Consider the following 26,008-nt stretch of genomic DNA (forward strand, 5'->3'; position numbering starts at 1 on the left):
GGAAGGACACCCATCGCCGTTGCAATAGGTGTCTACCTCGTGACCACGATTAGCGTTCTTGTAAGTCCTGCAAGCTCTTTCGTCCACAGACGTTTAAGGACAGGCAGACAAAATGGTGGGCAGCCTATGCAAAGCAGGCTGACAGTTATTCCCCCATTGGCGCTGTCACTTCGGATGACGACTCAAGCGGCAGCCATGGCTCTGACCTGGAAGCCATAGACCTTTTGGCGGAACCCTCCGATTCCCAGATGCCCGTCCCGACTGGCCATCGGCACAGAGCACACAACTCCAAAGACCACCTCGACAGAAGCGTGTAACGCCAACAGGCCCGTCAAACTTCGGTGTCTTACGAACCTCACGGTTCGGCGCCCTCCGCAACAGCCTTCTCGGCATGCGACAGGGCTTTCCTCTCACAAGGGCGTTGCTCCCCCAAAAAAACACACGGTAGCCGACATGCCGACAAAGGGCGCGCAACCACCCAAAGCTTCGGTAGAGTCGTCCGCCACGACGGCGCACCAAGAGGAGGTTTTTGATTATTCAGAACAGGGGCATACATACAAGGATAATCCTTTTGATCAGGGGACAGCGGACCAGGATCAGCCAGCAGATCAGGGGCCTTGGCTTTCACCCACACATACCCCTGACTCAGACATTTCTCTAGACCCACCTTCTTCACCTCAACAAAGATGGTCATCGCCTGTGGATGATCAAATGCTGTTTAATGGCATCCTAAAAAGAGCCGCAGATCATTTTGAGATTGCTACACAGGAGACGGCGCCTGATGGCGACTTTGTTGAAAATATTCTCAAGGAAAAGCCTCCCACTCGTCGGGCTATTCCGCTACGCAATTCAATAAACGCCTAGCTTCTCCTTTGTCACCCTCCCTCACAAGGGCAGTCAACCCTCGAGTTGAGATTTGTTCCGCACGCTCCATTTGACCCTATGTATATACGAGGTCATGCCACATTGGACTCCCTGGTTGTTACAACCACCAGAAAGAGGGCAGGGGTTCCACTATACACAGCGGAATCTCCCCCAGATAATGATTGCAAAGTATGTTCTGCCCTAGCAAAGCGTATTACTATTTCTATGGCCTATTGTACCAGAATAGCGAACAATATGACTCTCCACTAGTTACAGCGACATCCAGTGGGGCCTGCTCCAAGAAGGCCTTCAAGAGGTCACAGAGCCTGCTGGAAGAGGTGCAGATCCTTCTGGAAAACTGCACCGTAGAAGTTGTCCCTATTCACCAGGTAAACAAGGGTATTTATTCAGTGTACTTCCTTGTACCCAAAAAGGATCTCAACATGTGCCCTGTATTAGACTTGCGCCCAGCGAACAAGTATGTCAAACCACAAAAATTCAGAATGACTACACTGCAGGAGGTAATCCTGCTGTTGCTGCAGGGGGATTACATGGCCACATTGGATATAAAAGATGCATACTTTAATATTTCAGTGTTGGCAGTGCACAAAAAGGATTTGCAGTGATCTGCCTGCGGATGAAAGTACTGCGGGCGAAACATTCGCATGAGAAAGTTGCGAACTACCAAAAGTTTGCACCTGTCTCATGCGAACACACATACAAACTCATGCCCACACACACAACACACCCATCCCACACCCTCAGCACACCCTCAACATAACCAAACCCCACTTACCTTCATCTTCACGCTGGGTTCCTGCAGTGCCAGTTCCCTTTCACTTCCGTGATCGTGAACTGGCGCTGCAGGGTCCTTTTCTTATTTTTTTAATTTTTAAACTCAAGGCTGCAGGGGTGTCCCCTGCAATCCCCCGATCACTAGACCATGAAGTATAGTGAGCGGGGCGATGCGGGGGTCACCCCGCAGCCGCCTTTTTTTATATTTATTTATTTTACATTGCTACCACCAAAAGTTTGAACCTTTGGTGGTAGCATTTTTTAGAACTTTTGGTCATTGCGACCATTTATTTTCAGTAAAATTGGCCTAGACCCACAAAGTACCTAAGGTTCATGATAGAGGGCACCCACAATCAGTTCAAGGTTCTTCCCTTGGCATTGCCTCAGCTCCACAGGTGTTCACGAAGGTACTGGCAGTAGTAGCTTCTCACTTAGCAGGCAGTTCATCCCAGTCTATCCTTACCTCGACGACTGGCTAATAATGGGGGATTGGAACGGAATATGCCTCACAAATACCCCGAAGACGGTAGCTCTCCTCTTCAAACAGTTTCTGGGGGCTCTTCGGACCAAAGACGGCCTAGCCTTTCCCTCCAATGAGAGGGTTGAAAACCTGCTGTTCCAGCTCCCTCACTATGCAGCCAGCCACAAGGTGGCCTTACGCAAAGCCATGCGACTGTTGGGGATGATGGCCTCCTGCATCTTCCCAGTTCCGCACTTCTGCGCATGCGCCCCATGTAAGAGTGGCTCTCGAGCCAATGCGGTCAGGCCAGCAGACAATGGGACGATCTAGTGGTTGTCTCGGCAGCCCTCGTTCCACCTCTGCTTTGGTCCTCAAGAGAACCTCCTGCAAGGGAAACCTTCACCGCCCCCGGAGTAGAAGCCACTCACCACAGACCCATCTCTGATGGGGTGGTGGGCTCGCCTTCATCAGACGGCGCACAGCATGTGGTCTCCAGCAGTAGCATCCAACCACATACTTATTGGCACTGCTAGCAGTGTTCAAGGCCCGAGGCTTTCTAAACTCCCCTCCAGGGGAAGACTGTTCTAGTCCGCGTGAACAGGACTACGGCCATGTATTACTTAAACAAGGGGGCGCTCACTCTCCAGGGCTGTCCAAACTGTCCCAGAACATATGGAAATGGGCTCTCAAAACACAAGATGTTCCTCCTGTCACAACACGTTCCAGGGGAACTTTGGCGGACATACTCAGCAGAGACTTCCCCCTACCCGTAGAGCATGAGTGGCAACTACACAAAGACGTTGTACTCTGTTTTCGCAAATGGGGGTTCCCAGAGATCGACTTGTTCGCAACTCTGGAGAACGCACAGTGCCCGGATTACGCCTCAAGGTACCCTCTGAACCGCTCCAAGGTGAACGGTCTCTGAATAACATGGTCATGGAAATTTGTTACGCTTTACCCCTGATTCCCCTGCTCAACAGGATGGTACACAAGATGCACCCAGAGCCAGCAAAGATGATTCTGGTGGCCCTGATGTGGGCCCGCCAACCTTGGTTCTCCCATCTCTTGGCAATGTCAGTCTACTCTCCCAGGAACCTGCCATGCCCTTACAACATGTTGCAAGACCAGGGGGGGACGCTACATCCATGCCCTCAAACTCTCAATTTAGCAGTCTGGCTCCTGACGTCATAGAGTTCGGGCACCGCCAACTCCCTCAAAGATGTGGACATACTCCGTGAAGCACGGAAACCTAACACCAGGCATTTGCTACTCCAGCAAATGGAAACGTTTTGTCATCTGCTGTAATGGCAAAGGCATCAGTCCTATTGAATGCACACCAACACATATGGTCCTGTACCTAAACCCACCTGTTAGATTCAGGTCCACTTAGCTGCGTTTTCAGCATACACCACGTCCCAGAAAAAGGTTTTGTGGACAATTCCAGTAACTAAAGCATTTAGGGAAGGGGTAAAAATACTTCATCACCATATTTCCAACCCAGCTCCCTGGTGGGACCTGAACGTTGTACTTACCAGACTAATGGGGCCCTCTCTTTGAACCATTGCACAAGGCTAGCCTTAAAGCACTCCCCTACAAGACCGCCTTCTTGGTGGCGATCACATCGATAAGGAGAATTAGTAAACTGCAGGCCCTTTCAGTTCAAGACCCATTCGTCATGAATCACAAAGATAAGGTGGTCCTGCGCACTCGCCCCCAATTTCCGCTTACATTTATTTCAAATTTCCATGTAAATCAGTCAATGGAACTACACGTTTTTTGCAGAACCCCACTAACGTGGCAGAAAGAAGCCTCCACACACTGGATGTGAGGAGAGCGATTATCTATTATCTGGAAAAGACAAAACCACTAAGAAAAACAAATCAGTTTTTCTTTTCAATGGCAGCTGGTAGAGAAGGGGGACCTTGTCTCTAAATCGTCTGCTTCAAAGTGTATCGTAAACTGCATCACACTGTGCTACACTTTTGCCAAGAGAGATCTGCCCTCCAGGTCTAGAGCGCACTCTACTCTGGGCACAGGAGCTACCATAGCATTCCCTGTAAATGTTCCTCTTGAGTCCATTTTAAAGCAGCAACCTGGAGTTCTATACACACCTTTAAATAGCACCATTGCCTAGATACACACTCAAGGTCCGATTCTCAGGTGGGACAAGCGGTGCTAAGCCATCTCTTTTCTACTGTTCCTTCACACATCCCACCACCATCTCTGGGTAATGCTCACTAGTCTATGCACAGCATGTGATTCTAAGCAGATTAACAAGCATCAGAAGACCTGCATTACTCACCTTTTAATAGCATTTCTGATAGTATCTACTTGATTCACATGCGCCCACCCTTCCTTCACCTCGTGGAGTGGAAGGAACATGGACATCTTACACCTTATCGCTTCTGTACTCACTCACGCTGACTATAAGGCTCCCTCACAGCAGAAAAACCACAACCGAAGGGACCTCGACACGAGGGATTTTGCATACACTACACGCCACGTTGGGGATAGTGTTAGTCACGCCCATATCGACGACCCCTTTCGATCTTTGAAAGAAAGATGCAATACTCCGCCATTATGTGAATCTAAGCAGATACAATCCTCAGAAATGCCATTACGGTGAAAAATGCATGTCTTATTTCCATAAAGACAAGTACGCGCCAGCATTGATTTCAAAATGGATGCTGTTTTCTAAGATGCTGTTTCATTCCTAGTGCAATCTACACCCAAACCCTTACAACCTCCCCACATATCTACAAAACACTAAACGGCCTCTGCCGTATTCGGAACCTCTTGGAGGGGCCTGGGACGTTTTCCCACGCTTCCCAACATTTCCCCCCTTTCGTTAATCTCACATTAACGAACTGCCATGTATGCCTCTCCCTCTCCTCCTTCTCCATTCTCTCCCTTACCAACCTCTCAGCTTTCTGATATGGCAGTGTTCCCTCCTTGGGTGCCTATGCTTTGCACACACATGAACTTTCCCCTGCTTGCACATATATTGTTCTGGAGGTACACACTATGTATATACACCCCTGTCTCCTGCTAGGTCAACCCAGTAGTGTTTGTAGTTCTCGGGGTCTGGTGGGGAGTTGTGATAGTGCCTGTGGGGTGGGGGCGGGGGTTGAAGGCGTTCCTCTAATATGATCATGCGGGGCGTGTTAGGGTCATCTGTTTGTACCTGGCTTCTTTTGTACTGCAAAGTGTGCCCTGTACCGCAATTTAAAACGTTATCATTGCTGTGCAAGGCATTGCTTTGGCACAGAATTGAAGTCTCATCTGGCATGTGCAGAAGATCACCAACACGAGCACGATCACTGGTACCAGTATTTTCAGGATCTCCCATCCACGATGGTGCCCAAGAGAAGGTCATCAAACCAGTCACTTCTTTGAATGCCGGCCTCTGTTTGCATGTGGGTGCCGAAGTTGTGCGGGGCCTCTGTGTGAGAGACCCATAGTCTGCATCGTTTGGAGGTACGTGCATGCAACAGGAATCCTCGATCTTCTCGCAGACCTCTCCTTCCTTTGTTGTAAGCAAGTACAGCACATGGTGGTTCTGCAACGTCATCAACCAGATTGCTCGCATCTCCATCTTTGACATTGAAGCGCTGTTCGGCGTCATATGCCAGCTGTATAACCTCCCAATGGACGATTTGGAACCACTTGGCATTGGCATCTGCTTATGCTCATGACAATAACAAAGATGTGAAAAGTCTCCTTTTCGCTCTACAATCTGTGTTGGTCTGGTATTTCTTTGATCAACTGTGAGGAATCTTCCAACAAATAATTGGATATCTGTTTTCTCCACAATTGGCAGGATATGGAATATGGGTTGTTGCGGCGGAAAGGTGGTGGCGGCATCAGAGACTGCTGCTGTTGTTGGGGCAAACAAGCAATCTCGTCCCACTACCATTGCTCTTCAGGGACCCACCAGGAGAGCCGAGTGCAATGTGGCGAACAAGCAGGTGCCTCTCCATAGTGGCGGGAGGTGCAGAAATGCCTGCCTCTGCAGACTCAATTGTCAATCACTGCTGCTGTCCCTTTTTTGATGTCTGGGATGTATGTCTTGTTGCACTTGTTGTTGGCCCCCATAAAGACGTTTCCTTTGTTAAAAACAGTTAATATTCTCCTTGCTTCTGCACTTTTACTGGTTTTTCCATCGCCTTCATCCACGCGAGTTTCGCCACATGCTGATTCCAGTATTCTCTGCATCCTATATTCACCTTTTTGTATTACTTCTCAGAATGCCACAAGGCCTCCAGCCATGCATCCCATTGTAGTCTCTTGCCATGTTCACACCCTCCAGCTTCAGGTATGGTTTTTGTGAACACTCCCAGCTTTTGGGGGTTGAAGGCACACTGCAATTTGTCCGGGCCTGTCATCACGAGTTGTATGCTCTGTGCCTAAAACGGGATTCGCAACCCGCATCAAGTCAGATGGACCAAACATTAAGCCTCCAAAAGTGGAGTTTCTTAAGGAACAAATGTAACAACTCCCATTAACCAGCTTTTTTCACCACTGAGCTCATGTGTGCGTACCAACTATTACTCCATTCTGGGTGGTGCACATCTTCTATCACATCCAGGCCTAGGCCTCTATAATGGTCAAACCTGGATCTTCTTACTTGTCTATTGAAATGTTTTAATGCACCAACGTGTGAGATATTCGAAGAATTCACATTTGTAGTAATATTAAAAAAATGACACAGCCAGTTTAGTGAAGTTCCCCATTTGATCCCGGGTGGCATTTATTGAACAGATGTATTGTATTTTATAACAGTGCAGTTGGCTTTCCCAGGTCCCCCATATGATTGAGAGCTATTAATATTAGCGTATGAGAAAATATTGGTAATATCATTTCCCCCGTACCCTACCTTTTTATAGGCTCACCCCCTATAAAACCATCCTAAATGTATCCCTAATCCAAACATAGATGAAGCAAACGGCCCTGCAATACAATGCATAACACAAATATAGGTAGAAGAAAACGAGGTAACTGCAGTGTGTTCGGATGAACGTGAATATTGCTCTTTTCCAAATAGATTTTTTCGTGGCTGCATTTTTACTTTAACAAAGAAAAAGGCCAAATGGAGAAAGGAGGGAGAGAAAGATTTGAGATTTTTATCACCCCTACTTCCATAGCCTTGCCTCCCCCGGGGGAGGGTCCGTGACCATCCCAGCAGGGGCTGTGGTAGGTGTAAGGAAAAGCCTATACCTGTCCATGTGCAACAGTGATGAGCAGGCAACAACCCCTGAAGTAGGCGGCTGCTCAATTGTCAACACAGGAGGTTTACCAATGTCACACATATATTGATAGTTCACTGCTCACACCATCCATCCATTGGTGTGTATTAAAAGACAAATATCTTGTATAACACATTAACACACAGTAGATTAAAATAGATGCCCCATACTTAATATTAATGTTCCAAGTCACCCAATAACGCTCAGTAATGAACACTCGATGTGTCTTACACTCATGTAAAAAGCAATGCTTTTAATCACAACAAATATGTAATAAAGAGACACTGCTATCATTAATGTCACTGTACTTGCACTAAGAATGCAAAAAGTAATTAATGAAAAGGCTGAAATCATTGTAGTTGCCTCTACCTCTGACCAAGACTAGGAATGATCAACCTTCTCCATGAAACCATAGCCAGCTAATAGACCAACTACCTGCTTTGCCAGGCAACCTTAGAATTCATGCAAGCAATTTTCATCAAAATATCTGCCTTAATAGCTTTTTCAATGTGCTATCAAATGAACGGTAAAAGGCTTTTGTATACACGCTAACTGTAGAAGGTAGGGGAGTGCTGGAGAAGATTCGATGCCTGGAAAAATCCCCAATTTAAAAATAAAATTGGAAAAGCCATTGACACAATTGGGGACCATGGGCATTTCCTCAATAATTGGATTAAATGCACCAAAAATAATTAAATACATTCAAAAAGTCCATGTCCACTGGAGTTACTGGTGCCACATATAGCCAATCCAAAATAAGGTGTCAGCTCTTAGGCAGTGAGTTGGAGTATCTTGGGCGCGGGGCGAGTGTAAAGATCTTTTCCAAAGCAGCTCAAAAAGAATTAAGTTCTGCTCAGAAATGTCCAGAAAATCGCCAGAATCCAGCTTGAGGCTTCAAAGGTGAGTAAAAGAATTAGGAGTGGGTTCCATCTGTGAAGACTTGCTGCTATCTATCTCCCTCCAGCCATCTGCCCCTATGTTGTATGTTACTTGCTGTGGAACTATATTTACGTACTGTAGGGGTTCTGGCCAGCTCTCTCTCTCTTCAAACAGCCATCCCCAGAGGCTGTGCTTACTGTTATATACCCTCTGTCCTGTATCTATTTCCAAGCCCTCCACGCCTACTGTATGTCCTTCAGAGGGGCCACTAGGAATGTTGCCAACAATTGCATTTCGGCTGACATCATTTTCTTGCAAAGACTAGCCAAGGTCCTGTCTTTCAGAGGACACTAGGAATGTCGCCAATGATGGATTTTCTAGCTGATATTACTGTATTTGGGCTCAGACTAATCCAGGACAATTCTGTCCTTCAATGGCATTTAGGGTTTTTGTCAAAGATTGTATTTTTAGCTGTTTGTCCCAGTGCACTTGACCAGTCAAGGATAATTCTCTGTCCTTTAATTGCATTTAAAAAACTATTTTTCGCTGTCCACATCCTTCTTGTGCACAGCATGATCCAGGTGATGGCCGTCCTTCATAATAGAGCTACAGAAGGCCTGCATATTGAAGTTCGCAGTGTTCGCTATCTGTTTATTGTTTTGCAAGTACATTGACTTCCATAGCGGTTAACAGACCTTGTTTATACAAGCAGAATGTACTGTTCGAGACTCTAGGTCAATGGCTTGCAGTTCACTATTAGAAAAAAAACTCTAGTGTACTTTATTGCAAAAGCAAATCTCGTGGCTTGTATGAATATGAACGTGTTTATATTGCGCTGTGGATTATAGCAAGGAGGCCTGCATTACACTCAATATTAAACTGTTTTCAACACAGTGTGGAAGGTTTGCTCTGCGACTCAGATTACAGGCCATATTCAGCATAGCTAATATGGGCAGACCTAGAAAATACATGTCAGACTTACAAAGTCAACACAAGTGCAAACGGTACAAAGCAGCGTTAATAGTTTATGGAGTAATGTGATTGTAAAAAACCCAAAAACGGAGCCCTAAATCAATGCTTGGTTGCAACTTTTAGTTCTGTACGTATGCTCAGAAATAGCGATCCATTCAGTAAACCCGGTCGATCCATCTACTCAACCTGTGCTGGGTGTGCAACATCGGGGGAGGATGGGGGCCTTTCCGGACATCCAAAAGATGTATCCAATACGCAGTTCCCTAACCTTTATTGCCGGAGGGGTTTGGGGAGGTCATAGACACCGGTAAAAGGACTGTTGTACCTAGGCTCACTCCCATCTGTGGACACCATTCTTGACTTAAAGATTCCCTGGGAAAAGCTGGAGTGATGGGGATATCAGTGTTTTAGATGCAGCACTCGTTGAATTCTTGAGAGATGCATTTTATTGCTTTTGTTAAGGCAGAAAGCTAATCCCTGAACTCGTCCCCCAGAAAGGACGCAGCCCTGTGAGCATCCAGTGATGGAGAAAGGGGCGTGGGCATTTGCCTCCCTTTTATCACCTCACTAGGGGTAAATTATGATCCTTACAGGGTTGCGTGCACATGCTAAACAAAGCCAGGGGGAAGCAGGGCACCCAAGTTCTTTAACGTGGTGAACAGCTTTGAAAGTTTACTTTTCAATAAACCATTGACCCATTCCACAATCTTGTTAGCCTTGGGGTGGTAAATTGTGCACATCCGATGCTTGATGCCTAGTAATGTTTGTTGATTGGTCACTTGTTAGGAGTTTATACAATTAGCAAAAGCACCCACAGGGCAACAGGGTGGGGACAGGAAAGGGAGACAATGAATTACAACAAAGATATAAATAATTGAATTTACAGTACAACAGATCAGAAGAATAATAGGCGGGGGAGACGATCCTACTATGCCTTGTGAGTGTTCAGAATGTGCAAGTGCAGAGGGGAGGGGTAAAGCATAGGTGCTGTGGTGCTCATGGAGAAGTGCTCAGGGTGAAGTGCTAAGAGGAGATAAAACATAAGTGCATCCTCCATTGAGGAGGGTGAACCTAAGCAAGTGCAGTAGACGGCGGCTGGGATGAGCGATGTGGCGGGGTCAGGGCCCCGATGATGTAAAGTGCCATGCACATCAGTCATGCTACTGTATGATTAGCTGCGAAGTGGGGAGGCGAAGGAAGAGGTAAAGAGAAATGTCTTGAGGCATTTTTGGAACTTGCGAAGGTCCTGCTCAAGACATAGGAGGAGGCTATTCCACAGACTGGAGCCCACCAAGGAGAGCGATCGACTACCGGCTCTCTGTTTAACAAACCGCTTCACACGCAAGGAGTTGGTGCCAGAGGAACGCAGGTGTCTAAAAGGCGAGTGTTTGGTCAGGAAAAGTTGAAGATAGTGGACCCTGGCCACAGATAGCCTTGTGGATGAAACGCAAGGACCTTGAACAACTCATTGAAGAAGTTGGTGCCATTCTCGAATATTAATACTTCACAAACTCCCCATCAAGAGAAAACCTTTCTGACCAAAAACTTTGCAGCACAGTTTAGGGTCTGTATGTGCACACAGACTTGCTTCCACCCACCGGCAGAAGGGACACACAATTACAATAACGATACCCATTACATCTTTCACCTATATCCAAGTAGTCCATGTGCAACTCGTGGAATGGCCCTGCCGGGCAGTGTACATCAGATAGTTCTCATGGTGTGGCCAGTACTGTAAGATTGACAAGTAGTGCAGTTAATCACCATTTTAGTCAGTACCTCCTGCAGATTGGGGACAAACCAGTCCTCTTGCAAATATGTGGCAATATGTTTTGGCACGCGAGATGGGTAATACGGCTGGTCAAACGCAACCAGCAGCAGCTCATGTGGTATAGCCGCTTTGCCAGTTTCCTTCCGCCGTAATAAGTCTGTGGGGGACTGCTTACATCCTCTCTTGTGCCACAAGTCCTTTTGTTCCTGCAGTGCACGGCCCTGCAATTCAGTAACTTGAGCCATCGATGATGAGCTGTAAGGTTATGGTAATTGCGCTTATCCCTGTGCTACAACTGAATATTCGGAAATACTGGGCACAGGGAGGTATGCTGGTTGTTTGGCCACCGCGTCTGCTGCAATGTTACTGAGTGAAACCTTGTCTGTGTCGTTGGTATGGGCGGTGCATTTCACCACTGCTGTCCTGGAGGGCTGTGAAAGTGCTTTGATCAGTTTGTCCAATAATGCTGCATGTTGTACTGGGGACCCGTTGTCCCTCCTGAACCCTCTTCTTCCATCGTGCCAGCTCAGAATGCACTGTTGTGGTGCCAAAGGCTGAATCGGAGTGAACGGTCACGCGTGATCCCTGGGATGCTAGAAGCGCTTCAGTAAGTAAGCTTGAGCCGAATAGTGCATGAGTGGTCTCTTGCACAATCACCTCACATTCTCCGTCCACTAGGCAGACAACTGCTGCACCAGTATGCCTTAAGCCAGTCCACTGGTCATTTTCTGATCAGTCAACAGAGGACCTCCCCTCAGAGTGGACTGTCCTTTGCTTTTGGTATGTCCTCTTCCTCAAATGAGTCATGCATTACAAAGTCTACATCAGTACACCGTTCTGTCATGTGGCAGGGTTTACTGTCTTGCATCGCACTGTAGGTGTGGGGGCTGGATGGAATGACCTTGTACGCGGATTCCCTCTGCGTGTTCAGAGTTGTTTCAGATCGCTCAAGGATGGCGAATACTGCATGCTCCACGTACATTGTTACGGAGCAGCCCAAGACAATTGTGGAGCTTTTCCCAATTGCAAAAGCAGCGGCAGCAAGCGCCTGCAAGGGAACTGGCCCTGCATTACTGAATCAAACACTCCACTGTAGTAGGCCAATGGCTTGTGGGCCATTGTACTTTCTGCATGAGCACTGCAGTCCTCATTTGACCATTAGAATAGGAAAACAAATGGCAACCCATGGCTGCATACAAGTTCTAGCACTGGAGCAGTACAGATGACCTACCTCCTTTAACTCAGTAAAGCTTGTAAGTATGTCCTCTGTCCATATTGTCATGCTCTGCCTTTTGTGCTTCTTTGAGGCCCTGCAGCAGGAACCTAGTATATGCCACGTAATCTAGAATCCATGCCCTGCAATAATTACACAGCCCAAGGAATTTCTTTGACAGGTTTTGTCTGGCGGGGCACTGTGAACTGATGCGGCATGTAAGGCTACAGTACTTCTTGGAGACAAATACTGTAGCTTTGCTTTGACTATAGTGGGCCCTTTGTATGCTAACAACTGCAAGAGGGTGACAGTCGCTTCGATACTGTTAATTGTCACTACACACTAACAGATCGTCTACATACTTAATGATAGTACTTTTCTGTTTTTACTGGCTAGTTTAAACTAAATGCCTAATTAAAAAATAATTTAAAAAAAACTGATAGTACTGGCCACATGGATGTTTCCTAGATCAGCATGTACGATTATATTAAAGATACTGAGGGATTCACAGTACCCTTGTGGTAATCTTGTGTGCTCGAACCACATCCCACCATGCATGAACGCTGTGAGGTACTGCGAGTCTGGGTGTAGGATTATGGAGAAGAAGGCATTCTTCAAATCCACCATAGTGAAATGTGTTGCTTGTTTGGAGATGCTGCACAAAATGGTTGCAGGGTTGGGAAGTACAAGAAATTCTGCCTGTACAATGTAATTTAGGGGCCGGAGATCCTGGATTATTATCCAACTCCCCCATTTTGCCTTTTTTTATCGGATATATAGCTGTTGCATGGGGAGGTGGAGGGAACAATAATCCCCTGATTTTAAGAGTGCAGTGATGGTGTCTCTTTTTCCGTCCTCTGCTTCTTTGGACATTAGATATTATTTTGCCCGGGTTAAGACTGCACCTGGTTCTCGAAGTGGCACCCCTCCAAGAGCCCTACATCGTATGCACTGGTTGTCGATAACCATTCTGGGACCTGCTCTAGATCCTTTTCAGTGACGGAAGGGCAGGGTAACGAAGGCCATCAAAGAACATTAAACCCTATGGTATTGCACCGTGATCTCATAAGGAATACAATGGCCAGCACTATTTCCCCATCATCAACCCGATCCTCAAACAAGTCTGCATCTGTCACTACTTTTAGGGGCGCCGTTGGTTCGATACACAACAGTGTGCCACTAACACCCATCTGAATCTGTTCAAACAACAACAATTCTCTTCACTGATAGCATAAAGCCTTGCAAATCCAGAGAGTATGGTCCCTGCCACAAGCTCTGTTGTCACAATGGCCCTAAAATGAAATCAGACGGTACCCACTGACATGCTTTGCCAATCTGGGGCACTGCATCCAGTAAAACTGCGAACCCACACACAAACATCAGGGTCAACCAGAATGCCACGAAACATCACCTCCCCTCCTCTGACCTGCATTGCCACCATCTCCCTCATGGCACACATTCCTGGAGTAGCACATACTATTCCCTGATCTGTAAAGGAAATTGTCATGTTCAACTTGCTAAGGAGGTCATGCACTGGCAAATTGACTGGGGGGTGGGGGGTTGGGAGGGAGGTACCTGAAAATAAGGGTGCATCTACCACCTTCCCTCCTATTTTAATAGCTACCTCTTCTGTATAGGGAACCATTGCTACAGCCCCAGAGAAGCCCTGCATTTTGAAAGTTTCACCCAATAACGGGACATTTCCTTCACTGATGCATGATTTAGTGGCACCTGTGTCAACCATAAATATACATTTATTTCCTATCTCGGCGCCCACCCAAGGGTTTCTCGTCATGGACAGGACCGGGCACGCAAGAGCTCGCCTAGTCGGGATGTGTGTTGGTTCCCAGTTTCCTAACACGCTCACAACCAGATAAGGTGCTACTGTCCCATTTGCGACTGCATTGTTTCCAGGCATGGGAGCTCTGTATGATTGGTTCATCAGCGCTGCTTGGTTTGGGGCACCGGACAGGGCTGACATTTGCACCTGTGGGGGTTGTGGTGATAATTGCGTGTATGCCTTTCGTATGGTATGGAGGTGGCCATTGAGTGTGTAGGGAAGTGTTGCTGCTTTTGCGTATGGATTGTGTCCCGCTCCCATTTGTTTCTGCATTCCCTTGCAAAATGATCCTCCATCCCCAGCACTGGCCTGCTCCTGCTCCACCTCTGTCACATGGCTCCAAATTCACATCTGCCCCCTCAAAACTCCCCCTTTCCACACTGCTGACCTCTTGGTACCACTCCGAATACTGTGGCTGAGGTCCACCGTTCCACTACCTTTGCTCTCTGCCTTGGCCCGAGCACTGCTATCCTTGTGTCTGTTTGTGCTGTCTACTGCTCTTTTCTGTTTGAGTAATTGCTGTTACCGCCCCTTCAACTGCTATTTTTGCCAATTGTTTCTGTACCAGTTTTGCTTCCCTAGCCTGTAACCGTTGCTCAGTTTCCTTTCCTCTTTCTTTGATCTGCTTGCAGTGATGTATAATTATAGTTTGTATTTTGGGCCACCCCTTCGCCTCGACGCCCGCTATCTTCTCGAGTGCCTTCTGCACCTCTTTGGGCAATCCTCTAATAACAAAATAGAAAAGAGGAACTGATCGGTCCTACTGGTCTCCTGTCTCAGCTCTCCACATCTCCTGCACTTTCAAAATCTAATGAGCAGGGTCTTCAACCCCCCGTGTATACTGCATTATGGCCTGCAAGTCTGTTGTGTCGGGGTATGCACGCGGTAATGCATCCCCTACCTGCGCTCTGATATTGTTAATGGGTATCCCATCATGTGTATTCTCATCTAGCTTAATTCCTGGATATCCAGCCTTAACCCAAACGTCCCCAGCCTGACCTCCCACAATTGCTACAAAGAAGCTTTTTATGTCTCCTACAGCTAAAGGGATCCCAGCGGTTTGTTTCTCAAATGCATATATCCATTCCCAGCCCCTGCAGTGAGGTGCGGCAGCGCTTGAACAAAGTTGTTCTTATTCATCTGGGTCCAGGGCACATACTGCGGCCTCTCGGGGTCAAATACGGCAACTGCGTGCCCATTCCTCGCTTTGCTTTCCGTCCGTCACTTCCCTTTTTCGTGGCCACTGCTACCCACCCAAATCTGTTCCTCAAGTGCGGGCTTCACAAGCTCTCTACCCATGGGGTAATTTCTGGTGCCTCCTGCGCCTCTTCTTTAATTCATCTATGGTGTCCCATTCGCCTTCCCGCAAGTATGTCTACATCGCCACCCAACCTCACTGTCCCTTAACCTACATTCTCCTCTCCTCGGTTGCTACTCCTCCCCTTCTCAATATGCATATCCTTTATTGCAATGCTGTCCAAAACAAAATATCCTGGCCCTCCACTCGTCCAGGCCCCACCTCAGTTTGCTCCCCCCTTCCCTGAGGACTTTCAACTGTGCCAATTCCTCTTGTGCTGCTTATAATGATGCCTCTTTCTGTGGCTTGCTATCCCGCTGTGTTGTAGTGCTAGATGTCGTTTTGATATGGGGTTGGTGCTGTGGTGGGTGAAGGCACATATGTTGAGTTAGTGTATCCTGTAACTGGGTGGGTGGCGAGCGGATAAAGCCCTCCTCAGGATGAGGACGACTGTTTGCCTTTGCTGCTGCTGTTTCGACCACACTCTGGGCGGGGCTGCCATCACACTGGGACTGGCACTCATCATTGTCTTATGTCCTCTACCATTGTCCATAACTCTAAAATCTCTTACCTGCTTTGAAGCTTTTTAACTTTGTATTTGGCAGCTAAGAGCATGGACATGTGTCCAAATATCCCTCCATCATTCGTGCACTGCTCTCGCCATGGACGGGACCTTCCTTCCTGTGTCTATGCTACCCACTACTTGTGATACTTCTCAAGCGGATCTTTATAGAACAGAAATGCACTGTACATATACTCCAACTGAGACATTAACCCCATGTCGACAATCGTTATGTTAAAACACTAAAGTTATATATAACGCACAATTTGTCATATGTCACCAACAGTCCTCTGTTCCCTAGTCGCTCTGCCCCATTCTCACAACCGCACACACGCACTCTCAATCCTCACACCTGACACTCGCACCACATTTTCCACAGGCCCTCCCTCTTCCGTGTAACACAATAAAATGTAATACACTAAAACAAGCTATAATAATAAGCTAAAATAACCACTACTTTTCCTCATTTCCCCCACCTGGGATATATCGGGCACAGGAATCTGAGCTCTCTAATTATACAGAGCCCCTACTTTTATATCCCCTTCTTCGCGTGTAAAAAATATGGCGGCACCTTCTTCCCTGACTCAGAAAGGGTCCACTTCTCTGTTCTTCTACTCTTTATAATTCCAATAACAACAATAAACCGCTGCATGGTCTTAACGCATTATCCAACTCGAATACACAAGTCACCCACACACTTGTTCTCCCTTTTCTTCGACACAAACTCGCATGCCGCTCTCCCAAGTTAACCCCTGTTGCTGTCACCCACAAGAGGCGTACTTGCATATGCGTCTACACCCGAACTCCTGAGTCACAGGGTCCTGATAATGGCCTGCACTTTGCTAGGAGCCACGGCCACTCCAAAGAGCAGATGGGAATTCTGTGAAACAGCTCCTGTACTCCGCTATATGTTGCACGCTTGGGAGTGGTCACTGCAGGTGGGCGAAGCCCCTCCAGATGTGTGACCTGGAAGCTTGTGTCTTCGAAAAATCTGAGATCATGTCAGGGTCACCAAAAATGTAGTGAAGCCCCCAACGCTCACACCAGAAAAAATACAACCCATTAGGGTAAAAGGCCCAGCACACCTCTTGCAAGGAAAACAAGGTTTATTTCCATAAAAAGACACGTACGCGCCAGCAAAGAACTCTGCAGCCACAGCGCGCTCTGACTAACTGCATAAGTAACGAGTAATTAAGGTGCACAGCGTCATAAGTAAAGTACATTACATAGGTTACAAATTGTTCTGGTTTTATATAAATCTTTACAAAATTGCACAATTTGAAAGAGCAATTCATTATCTATCTCCAATCACCAAATACACCAAAATGAAAAAAATATTATTGACATAGTGTAACTATCTAAAAAAAGTCAAAAATGTATGTATAAATAAGCAAACAAATAATTGCCACAAATCATCAACACCCTCTTTAAACAACCATTTAAAATATAATAACATTAAGAAACTAACATTTCATAAAGAAATATATTCTTATCAAGTCTTCTAGTTTTAGCATTATATAAATTCATACAAACGAAAGCAAGATCCGTACGTGATACTAAAAGAAATTCCCCAATCTTGTGACGTTTGATCACACACATTTTAGAAAAACACTATTAGTCTTATTTTCAATGCATTCACATTCCCATGGAGCATCTAGAACCACAATAACGTTCTATTAACTAAGGAAATGGAAATCACAAAATTTGAGAAATACCTTTTCTGGGGAAGAACTAGAGGGCACACAAGCAATATATGCTGAAGGGTCTCTTCTGCACCTTCAATTCTACAAAAGCGACAGCTATTGCCTTTATCCCCATTCAATTATCTAATATTTAATCTCTTGTGTCTTCGTGAAGTTCATCCTAAAAGGCATTGTTTCATTTCCAATTAATCTGCTGGGGTACTTAAGTACCCTTCTAATTTGGGTAAAATTTCCAAAATGAAACAATTCTAGAGCGCAAAATGTTGATTTGTTCTCGTACCAATCATTTCCTCTTAATATTTTCTTTACTTTGTCCGGATTATCAATCAGAATTTGTGTTGATACCCCAAAATTCAATAACATGCTTTCGGCCTCTATCTTGAGTCCCGTCCTAAAGACATCCAAGATATCCACACCGATCATTGCATACAGTTCTTCCTTCTTGGCGATTAAGCACTTTAGTTATAATGCAATTCTTTTCCATTGAACACAGGTTTTCAAAGACTATAAACCAAATTCATATCTGATTAGTTCTATAGGGACGCTTTTAGGTTAATAAAACCGCACTATCCTCCATATTCCATGAAATCATAGTAAAAAAATTGGAACCCATAAAGCAGTCTAGGCAAACATTTCAGTCTGTAGAACTCTCTGCAGGGTACCATAGCAAATGTCCCATACTTTCTTTCAACAAGGTGCATTTGTCTCAAAGCTGTCGATGCCTTCCCCTTTAGAACATTTTTTGCTAAAATTATGGTCCCACTGCCAGTGAAAGTATAACCCAAATAATTTTGGACATTTTGCCTTTTAAACTTTTGCCTTTGCATAACCAGGTGAATTTGGCCTGAGCCTTATTTCTTCTTCCCATGCGGAGAATGACCGTTTTTGAGGGATTGATTTTCAGCTCATTGAGAAAATGACCAAGTAAGTTTATCATACGGTGTAGTCCCACTTTTGTGCTCTCCAGAAGAAGGAAATCGTCAGTGTAGGATATCCATCCCACGGTTGTACCTCCTACCTTGGGGGTGGGGGGGGGAAACCATTCCACTCCCATCCATACCTTAACTGTACCTGAAAGTATACGCATCCCTGCCTAAGCCCATTTGAGGTTTCAATTTCCTTTGACATGAGGCCCACCGAATTTAACCTTGCTCTCATTTTTGTCTTTGAATACATAAAAATGATTAGGTCTAAAAAGCCCATTGGTATTCCCAGATCAGAAAGCCTCCTCCGTAGTGTCGGTTCGATCCACCATGTCGAAGGCCATAGAAAGGTCCATAGAGTCTATAAACACTGACAGAGCATCCTTAGACCATACCTTCTTCTGTTAACTTCTAGGTATCCACAATCTGCCCCCATCTTTCTTTTAAACTGTTTGTTATTCAAGATAGTTTTCGTCCATCAATTCCTGAACACGTAAAACAAGTGGCGCCAATATTTTTGAGTCTGTCTGCTATGGCTATCGGCCTAGAACTAGATGGACTTAATCGGTTTCCTTTTTTAAAGATGGGTATAACATAAGAGTTTCCATGAGAGGCATGGTTTTAGTCCTGATAATATCAGCAAAAAGAAGGTACACAACTCTCGACCAGAATGAGGCATTGCATTTCAATAACTTATTAGAAATATTTGGTCCCGGTGTCCCTGAATTCTTCGTTTACTTTAATTCTCAAGATGTTCTCAACTGTATTATCCAAATTCCATTCATACTCCTCTTGATTTTCATGATCTATGTCATTTCCTTTATACAGGCTATCAAAGTAGTCTATCCAAGTATTCTCACCTACCGGATTAATCACCAGTTGTTCTTGGGTAGTCTCCACATTATTAACCAGCTTCCAGAAATTGGAGTCGTTGTAGCCCTTCAAAACATTCTCAATGTAAGGTCTCCATTTTGGTATAGCTTTGCCCGGTGATGAATAACCCAATTTCTATATTGCTGTCTTACTAATTTGACCTTAGCCGGAGTACACAATGCTTCACCTCCCTCTTTTCTCATCAATCTTATTTTGTGCGCATTTGAGCTTTGTGTTCTTGAACAGCATTATCTAGGACATGCTTATGATTCAGTTTGTTATTTTAGCTAATTCTCTTCTTATTCATTAAGTTATTCAACTTATTAAGTAGCCGGGGAAGTTTGCAACTGAGTATATTGGTAACCTTTTTTCGAACACCGTTGAATCGTAATCATGCACCATTGTTGCCATAAAGTTTAGTTTTCTACTGCATCCACCTCACTCTAGTACCTCCTTCCTCAAAGTATATAGAACAGGCCCTTTTCTCCAAACAATCGAAAGTCACAGTAAGCATGGAATGGTCACTGAAGGGAGAAGATTTCAATTCAAATTTCGACACTCACTCAATTGACAGGATATAAAGATGTAATCAATCACTGACGATGCCCCCCTTGCATTCCAGGTCGGTAAATTGTTAACCAACATCTCCATTCCCCAACTGTTAATAAAAGCAAGCCATAACGATCCACATACTTTTCTATTTCCACTCTTTGATGCCAGTTCCCCAGCATAGGCCATCACTTCATCGCCTTCCAGTAAATCCAGGTTACAATGGACGACATTGCCTCAATGTTTTATATAAACCATCTGGAGAGGCACAAAGTCAGTGACCCTGAGTGCGCTGAAAGTTCCTCTCTCCGATTGGGCACGGAGACAGCATCTCAGTGGAGGCAGCACACCTAGCATGAGCCTAGAATGTGCAGGCGGACAAGCTCAGCAGGAGGTCTGCTGCCAATCACAAGTGGGAGCTCAATCCTCAATTTCTCGTTGTTTTCTTCCAAGGGACTTGTTCACAACAGCAAAGGTTGCCAGTATGTCTCTTGGAAGCGTAGAGGGAAGGGATCTTTGGGGCTCCTGTTATCGATATTATGGAACAAACTGTTCACTTAGATGTTTTACACTCTCTCTCTGATCCAGGGGGTTTTACTGAAGTTCAGTACTTTCAACAAGATGGAATTGCTCCTAATAGACCCGCATTGGTTCGCAGACCTGCTGCTCATGGTAGATGGGCCATCTCTCGCTCACCCCATACTTCCGGATCTTCTTCAACAGATCTTTCTGGCAATGTCGTCCATCAGGATTAGGACCTGGAGAGCTAGAATGCTGCCTTCAGCTCCAAGATGTTTGTGCTCCTAAGCATCTTAGGTGTTCATTTTGTCGTGGATCTGTAGGTCCTGTAGAGTTGCCCCCTTAACCTGATGGTGACTAGCCTGTTGTAATGGTGTACTGATGCAGAGGGTCCTGAAAAAAAACACCCTTGTGCTACACGCTTACCCTCAATCCATTGTCCTTGGCTCTCTGGAACCTGAAAGGCTAGCCTATGCTCACCTGGGCTCCTCTTACTACAACCTCAGGGTTGGGGAAGCATCAAGGAAACCTTCCGCTCGCTCACAGTACAGAAGCAAGTGGCTTCGGTTCTGCTACTGGATGCTGGGGATAGAACGAGACCGACTCAAAGCATCCATTGATGACATACTTTCATTTCTGTCAGACTTGATCCAAACAGGGACCCAAGTATCCTCTTGCTGGATCTACCTTGTGGCGTTTAGGCTCTACCGTTTTAGCAAAGATAAGGTGGTGGTGTTTGCCAATCCTACAATAACATGACATTTCAGAGAATGCTACACCTGGCCGGCACTTTCCTGCTGCCCCCTCCTGCCAGCACCTTTTTCCCCTGTCATTGGACATCTTATAACGACATGGGACCTAAACCTGACGGCACTTGTGCATGAACCAATGGCTACAGTACAGAACTGTTCCACCATTGCCTGGCTTGAATCCTACCTGGCACCTCACCAATTGTCTCCTGGTGCAACACCTCTAAACTCACTCCTCTAACTGTTGGTGTGCCACGAGGCTTTTGTCTGTGGTCCTCTACACTTTACGCTCTGGTCTTGGGGCACTAAATTTCTTCCTTTTGGGTTCTCGTACCAACTTTGTGGACGACACCCAAATCTTCTTGTTTCCTGAACTCTCCTCTGCACTCGCTATTAAAATTTCCAACTATCTGTCATTAAATATCGGATGGCTTTGCGCACTCTGATTTTAAACGCTACCAAAACAGAGGTGCTCTTCTTCTTTACCAAATACTCGCCCTCATCTCTTCCTCTGCCTATCCAGTTCTCGTGTAACTCTCCCCTACTCTCCTCAATCTAGAAACCTTAGCAACATCTATGACCCTTCTCACACCTTCTCTACTTTAATCTCCAAAACTGCAAAGGCGACTTGCCTCAACCTCCTAAATATTAGGAAAATCTGGCACCTGCTTCCTTTCACCACAAAGCATCTCTTAACTAATCTTTGTCTTCTCTAAACTGTATTCCTGTGCCAGCATCCTCTTTGGTCTCCAACTATGCTTTCTGTCCTCTCAAGATTATTATCTTTGCTACCATGTCTCTTTGAACTTCCTCATACTGTCACCAGGCTGGATGGCTGACTGCAAAACCGGGCCAGTTCTAAATTTCTTCTCTTGGTTCACTAATCTAGCCACTGTTAGGCACCACCGGATCTATTCTCCTCTATCCAACCCTACAAGCCTTCTCGTAATCTCTGCACTGCCTCCTAGACTACCGTTGTGGCACTTTGCCCTCCCTGCGCTTGCTCTCTCTGCTCTCTTCTTGCTCCACTTGTATGGAACTTTCTTACCCCGTACATCTTAGCAACTTTAGGCGCGAAAAAATAAAAGCCTCACCTCATTACCCTCTTAACCTACATTGCATCCACCTACTTGCCAAAAAATGTGTTCACTTCTAACCTGCCTTTGTCCCACCTTTTCTATGCCTTCACTCTAGCACTTCATCCATCATTGACCCATCCCAAACACATCTGGCCGTTCTACCTACCCGTCTAATATTGGTTGTCCTTAATCTATGTATGTCCACTAATGTATTGTCCCCGGTAGCTGTTTCATTTACTCCCCTCCACAACCTGGTCATAATGTCCCTCTAACTCACCCCATTGTAAAAAGCTCACTGCTTCTAGTCGGGTCTAATATTGTATCTATTGTACAATCCTTTATGATCATAAGAGCATTGCTTCTCATTGTATATATAAATGTCCCCCTCTTGACCTTTTTTAATTTTGTGAAGAGCTTTAGTCGGCAGCACTGACTGTATTCTGCGCTTGTGAAATGGTTACATATGGTCTTTGCTGTCTGATTATTAATATCAGTGCTACGGTTCCAGCATGCCCTCAGTGACTTGCTTTACGGAAGACTCCGCTTAGTGCAGAATCTAGCTTAGTGTCGTTTTCCAGTCGAATCAGTAAGGAGCATCGGTGTTCAACTTCTGTCCAGTGGCTCTAGAGAAGCCCAGATCTCCTCTGTCTGCCAGACTGGTTTTGGTAAACTGAGGGTTTCGAGGAAGATTCTACCTTTCCTCCCCTTTGTTTGTTCTTGTGGTGACCTGCTCTCTATTGGGGTCTGTAGACTATTGCAATGGCATTTTGGTCAGCCATCTTTTCTACTCAAACGCCTAAAGATCTTGCAAAAGTTGGCTGCACGGCTGGCCCTTGAGACTCCTAGGCTCTCTCATTACAGGAATTTGTTGCTCCAACTGCACTGGTTTCCGATTGAGAGCCGAATTAGCTCCAAGATACTGTTTATTATACACCATGCCATTCATGATACTGGTGCTGAATTCCTTCCAACTCTTTACAAAACTAGAGTCCTGTTCTCTGGTTCCACTGAGCGCTCCTCGATTTGTAGGGCTACGGTCGCTCTTTCTCAGTTTCTCTCTTCGGTTCCCTTACCTCTATCTGTGCGCTGTAGCACTTGGATGACTTCTGGCCTTTGATAGTGCTTGCAAATCCTCCTACAATACGACCATAGACCATGATGTTTGTGAATTCTAGATTACCAATATTTGAATTAAGATTAAACCTACTGATCTAGAAAAAGGTCTGCCTCCATCCCACAGTGAAACATTGTGCAGCCGTGTCTTCAATCTCTCCTTCCTGCTCCCCCTGACTCCCAAGCCAACCATGAAGTTCTGGCAAGTTATGCAAGACTCATTGGTAGAAGGGCTATTGCTTCGGCCACGGAGGTCCATAATGCAAAGACTTTCCCTACTGTGACATATGACAATATATTTAGCTGAGATTTGGGTGCATGTCATATTACCAGCTTTGATATTGAGGGCAATACTGTATTGAACACATTATTTTGGTCTCCCTGTGAATACAACTACCCTCGCCACCTGATTTGGTACACTAGGTATCGCCCATACTATTAAGCTCAAGCAATTACTCCACAGGGTTAGGGTCTGTTAAGAATGCCCTTGCACTTCAGGGGCGTATACTATTCTGTGGCTGAATTATATCCAAATAGCACTTTCTAAGCTGTGCTGAAACTGAGTTTCCCAATGAAATTGATACTCTTGCCAAACGCCAATTACTTAAATGGCATGGTCCCTAGGGGAATGTCTTTCAGCTTGTAGGCTTATTGGTTTGTCTTTCCAATATGTAATGCACATAGTGTTTGATCTAGAACCATATTTGAAGAAAATTGAATCCACGGCTGCCAAAGTATTCTATAGTAATGTCCGTTTGGCAGTGTTTCCCCCTAGGTGAAAATTGGTGTCTTTGGAATGTAGAAACTGTTCAAATTGCACCTATTGCGCAAATATGTACAAATATTTGCCACACTTCTTTTTTTATGCTCTTTGTACGTTAGTACAAGAAAGACTTCTCCTGCAGACAAACTGCATCCATTTTGTGACGGATGCTTTGTTCCTGTGTACTTACATCTTACCAACAAGTTCAATTTTGGTGAAAATGTATCCATCTTTCTGGCCATAACCTGCTATGTGAAATTTCATTGACTGATAGTCATAACGAATGGGTAAAAGGAAAAGTAAGTGCCCCACATTAACATTGAACCTAGCAAATGTAGTAATACATGAAAGCCAGTGTCAGCAACCTACGTATTGATAGGCTCACTTTTACATTTTACTCCTTTCATTGGTCTGTCTGGGCTCCTACAAATGTGTGCATTTGGTACAAGCCGATATACCTTTGCATAATGTAGAGTAAGAAGCAAAGCAAACAAAGCTTGAATCCACTGTGAGTGTGATGGTTTGCCTGTTAAATTCTTAACTGTGACACTTTTGTGACCGATCATTTATGGCTTTTGTTGGATTGCCAAAGACCTCTGGTGAACATATTTATCTTGATCTGATGTGCAGTGTATATGAAATAATGGCTAAAATGAAATTGATAGCTAACGCCCCATTGTGCCCCAAATGCAGCATACTTTTTATGTAACGTGACTTTTTTATTTTTTGCAGGTTGGTTGATCAAAATGACTGTGGAGAAACCTTCTGAACTTGATGACCTGCTAAGTGAAGATGCATATGACAAATACATAAAATCTATTGAGGACTGATGTATGGCGTGGACTTTTTAAACTAAAACCTCATAAGCACTTAGTCTTCTGTAATGTGTCAGCAGTTAGTGTTGTGCATTTATGAAGCTGCACATCACAAAAGTACTATAGGAAGACAAATGAAAATTCATTTGTTTCTGATTTGCTAAAAAGGACCATAGCTCTCCCTGATTCAGTAATTGTGGGTGAGAAGACTTGTAATTTACACACCTTTTTGGTAGTGTTTTTTTAGACACACGTGCCCAATTATGACATAATATTACAGCTCTTAACGTGATGTAACTTAGTTCTCGATCATACGCTCTTAAGAATGAAAACTAAAATGCAATGGCCTTAATTTTAGACCAATGGCGACCGGACTGTTTGTGTTTTTTTGGGGGCAGGGGGATGTTGTAGATTTATTGTAAAGAAGTACTTGAAATGTAATGTTTGTATGTTGATTTATTAAATGGTTGAAATGTTTAGACCTACCTATTATCTACTGTTGTATGAAGCGGGCTACAACATCATGTTTTTGTTTGAACTGCTTCAGCTATGTGTATTTTGAAAGTCATTTATTGGCAAGAAAAAGGTAGCAGAATTTAATTAAAGACTATGGACCTGTGGACGTTACTTAAAATATTTGTATCCCTCGTTTCTAGTTTTCAGTGTACAGAATGCTGCTGTATCATTTGAGCAACGTTCCATATGTGACACATAGCATCTTTGCAATCTTCACTCCTATTGCTCGTTTGTATGCAGGGAGCTTAACTTGACTAATTGCTGCTAATTTTAGTTCCTATATTACTTCAGTCAATGTAAAATTGCTCAACTGCATGAACGAAATTTGGAAAAAGTAATCTTACAACATAAAATGTAGTACACTATTCATTAAGCACAAGCAGTGTGCAGTATTTCCAGACGGGCACATTTCAGATTGAGGGGCGTTGTCCCCGATAAACTTTTTTTTGCGCAACATAACATATTGGGATTCGTTTTTTCATCCATGCTCAGTTGTGAGTTAACTGC

At 45.0% G+C, this 26,008-nt stretch overlaps 1 protein-coding gene across 1 annotated transcript in view; it reads left to right on the forward strand.

Annotated features, from left to right (window-relative positions):
* Window positions 1-25,619, forward strand: part of GCSH (glycine cleavage system protein H) — a 151,554-nt gene extending 125,935 nt beyond the window's left edge. The window contains exon 5 of the mRNA XM_069607105.1: window positions 24,903-25,619. Within this exon, the coding sequence (XP_069463206.1) occupies window positions 24,903-25,000 (98 nt within the window). The 3' untranslated portion in view covers window positions 25,001-25,619. The remainder of the gene's footprint in view (window positions 1-24,902) is intronic.
* The last annotated feature ends 389 nt before the right edge of the window (window positions 25,620-26,008 follow it).

This window comes from Ambystoma mexicanum, chromosome 1p, assembly GCF_040938575.1.
Source record: "Ambystoma mexicanum isolate Mex_15411 chromosome 1p, UKY_AmexF1_1, whole genome shotgun sequence".
Classification (NCBI taxonomy): domain Eukaryota; kingdom Metazoa; phylum Chordata; class Amphibia; order Caudata; family Ambystomatidae; genus Ambystoma; species Ambystoma mexicanum.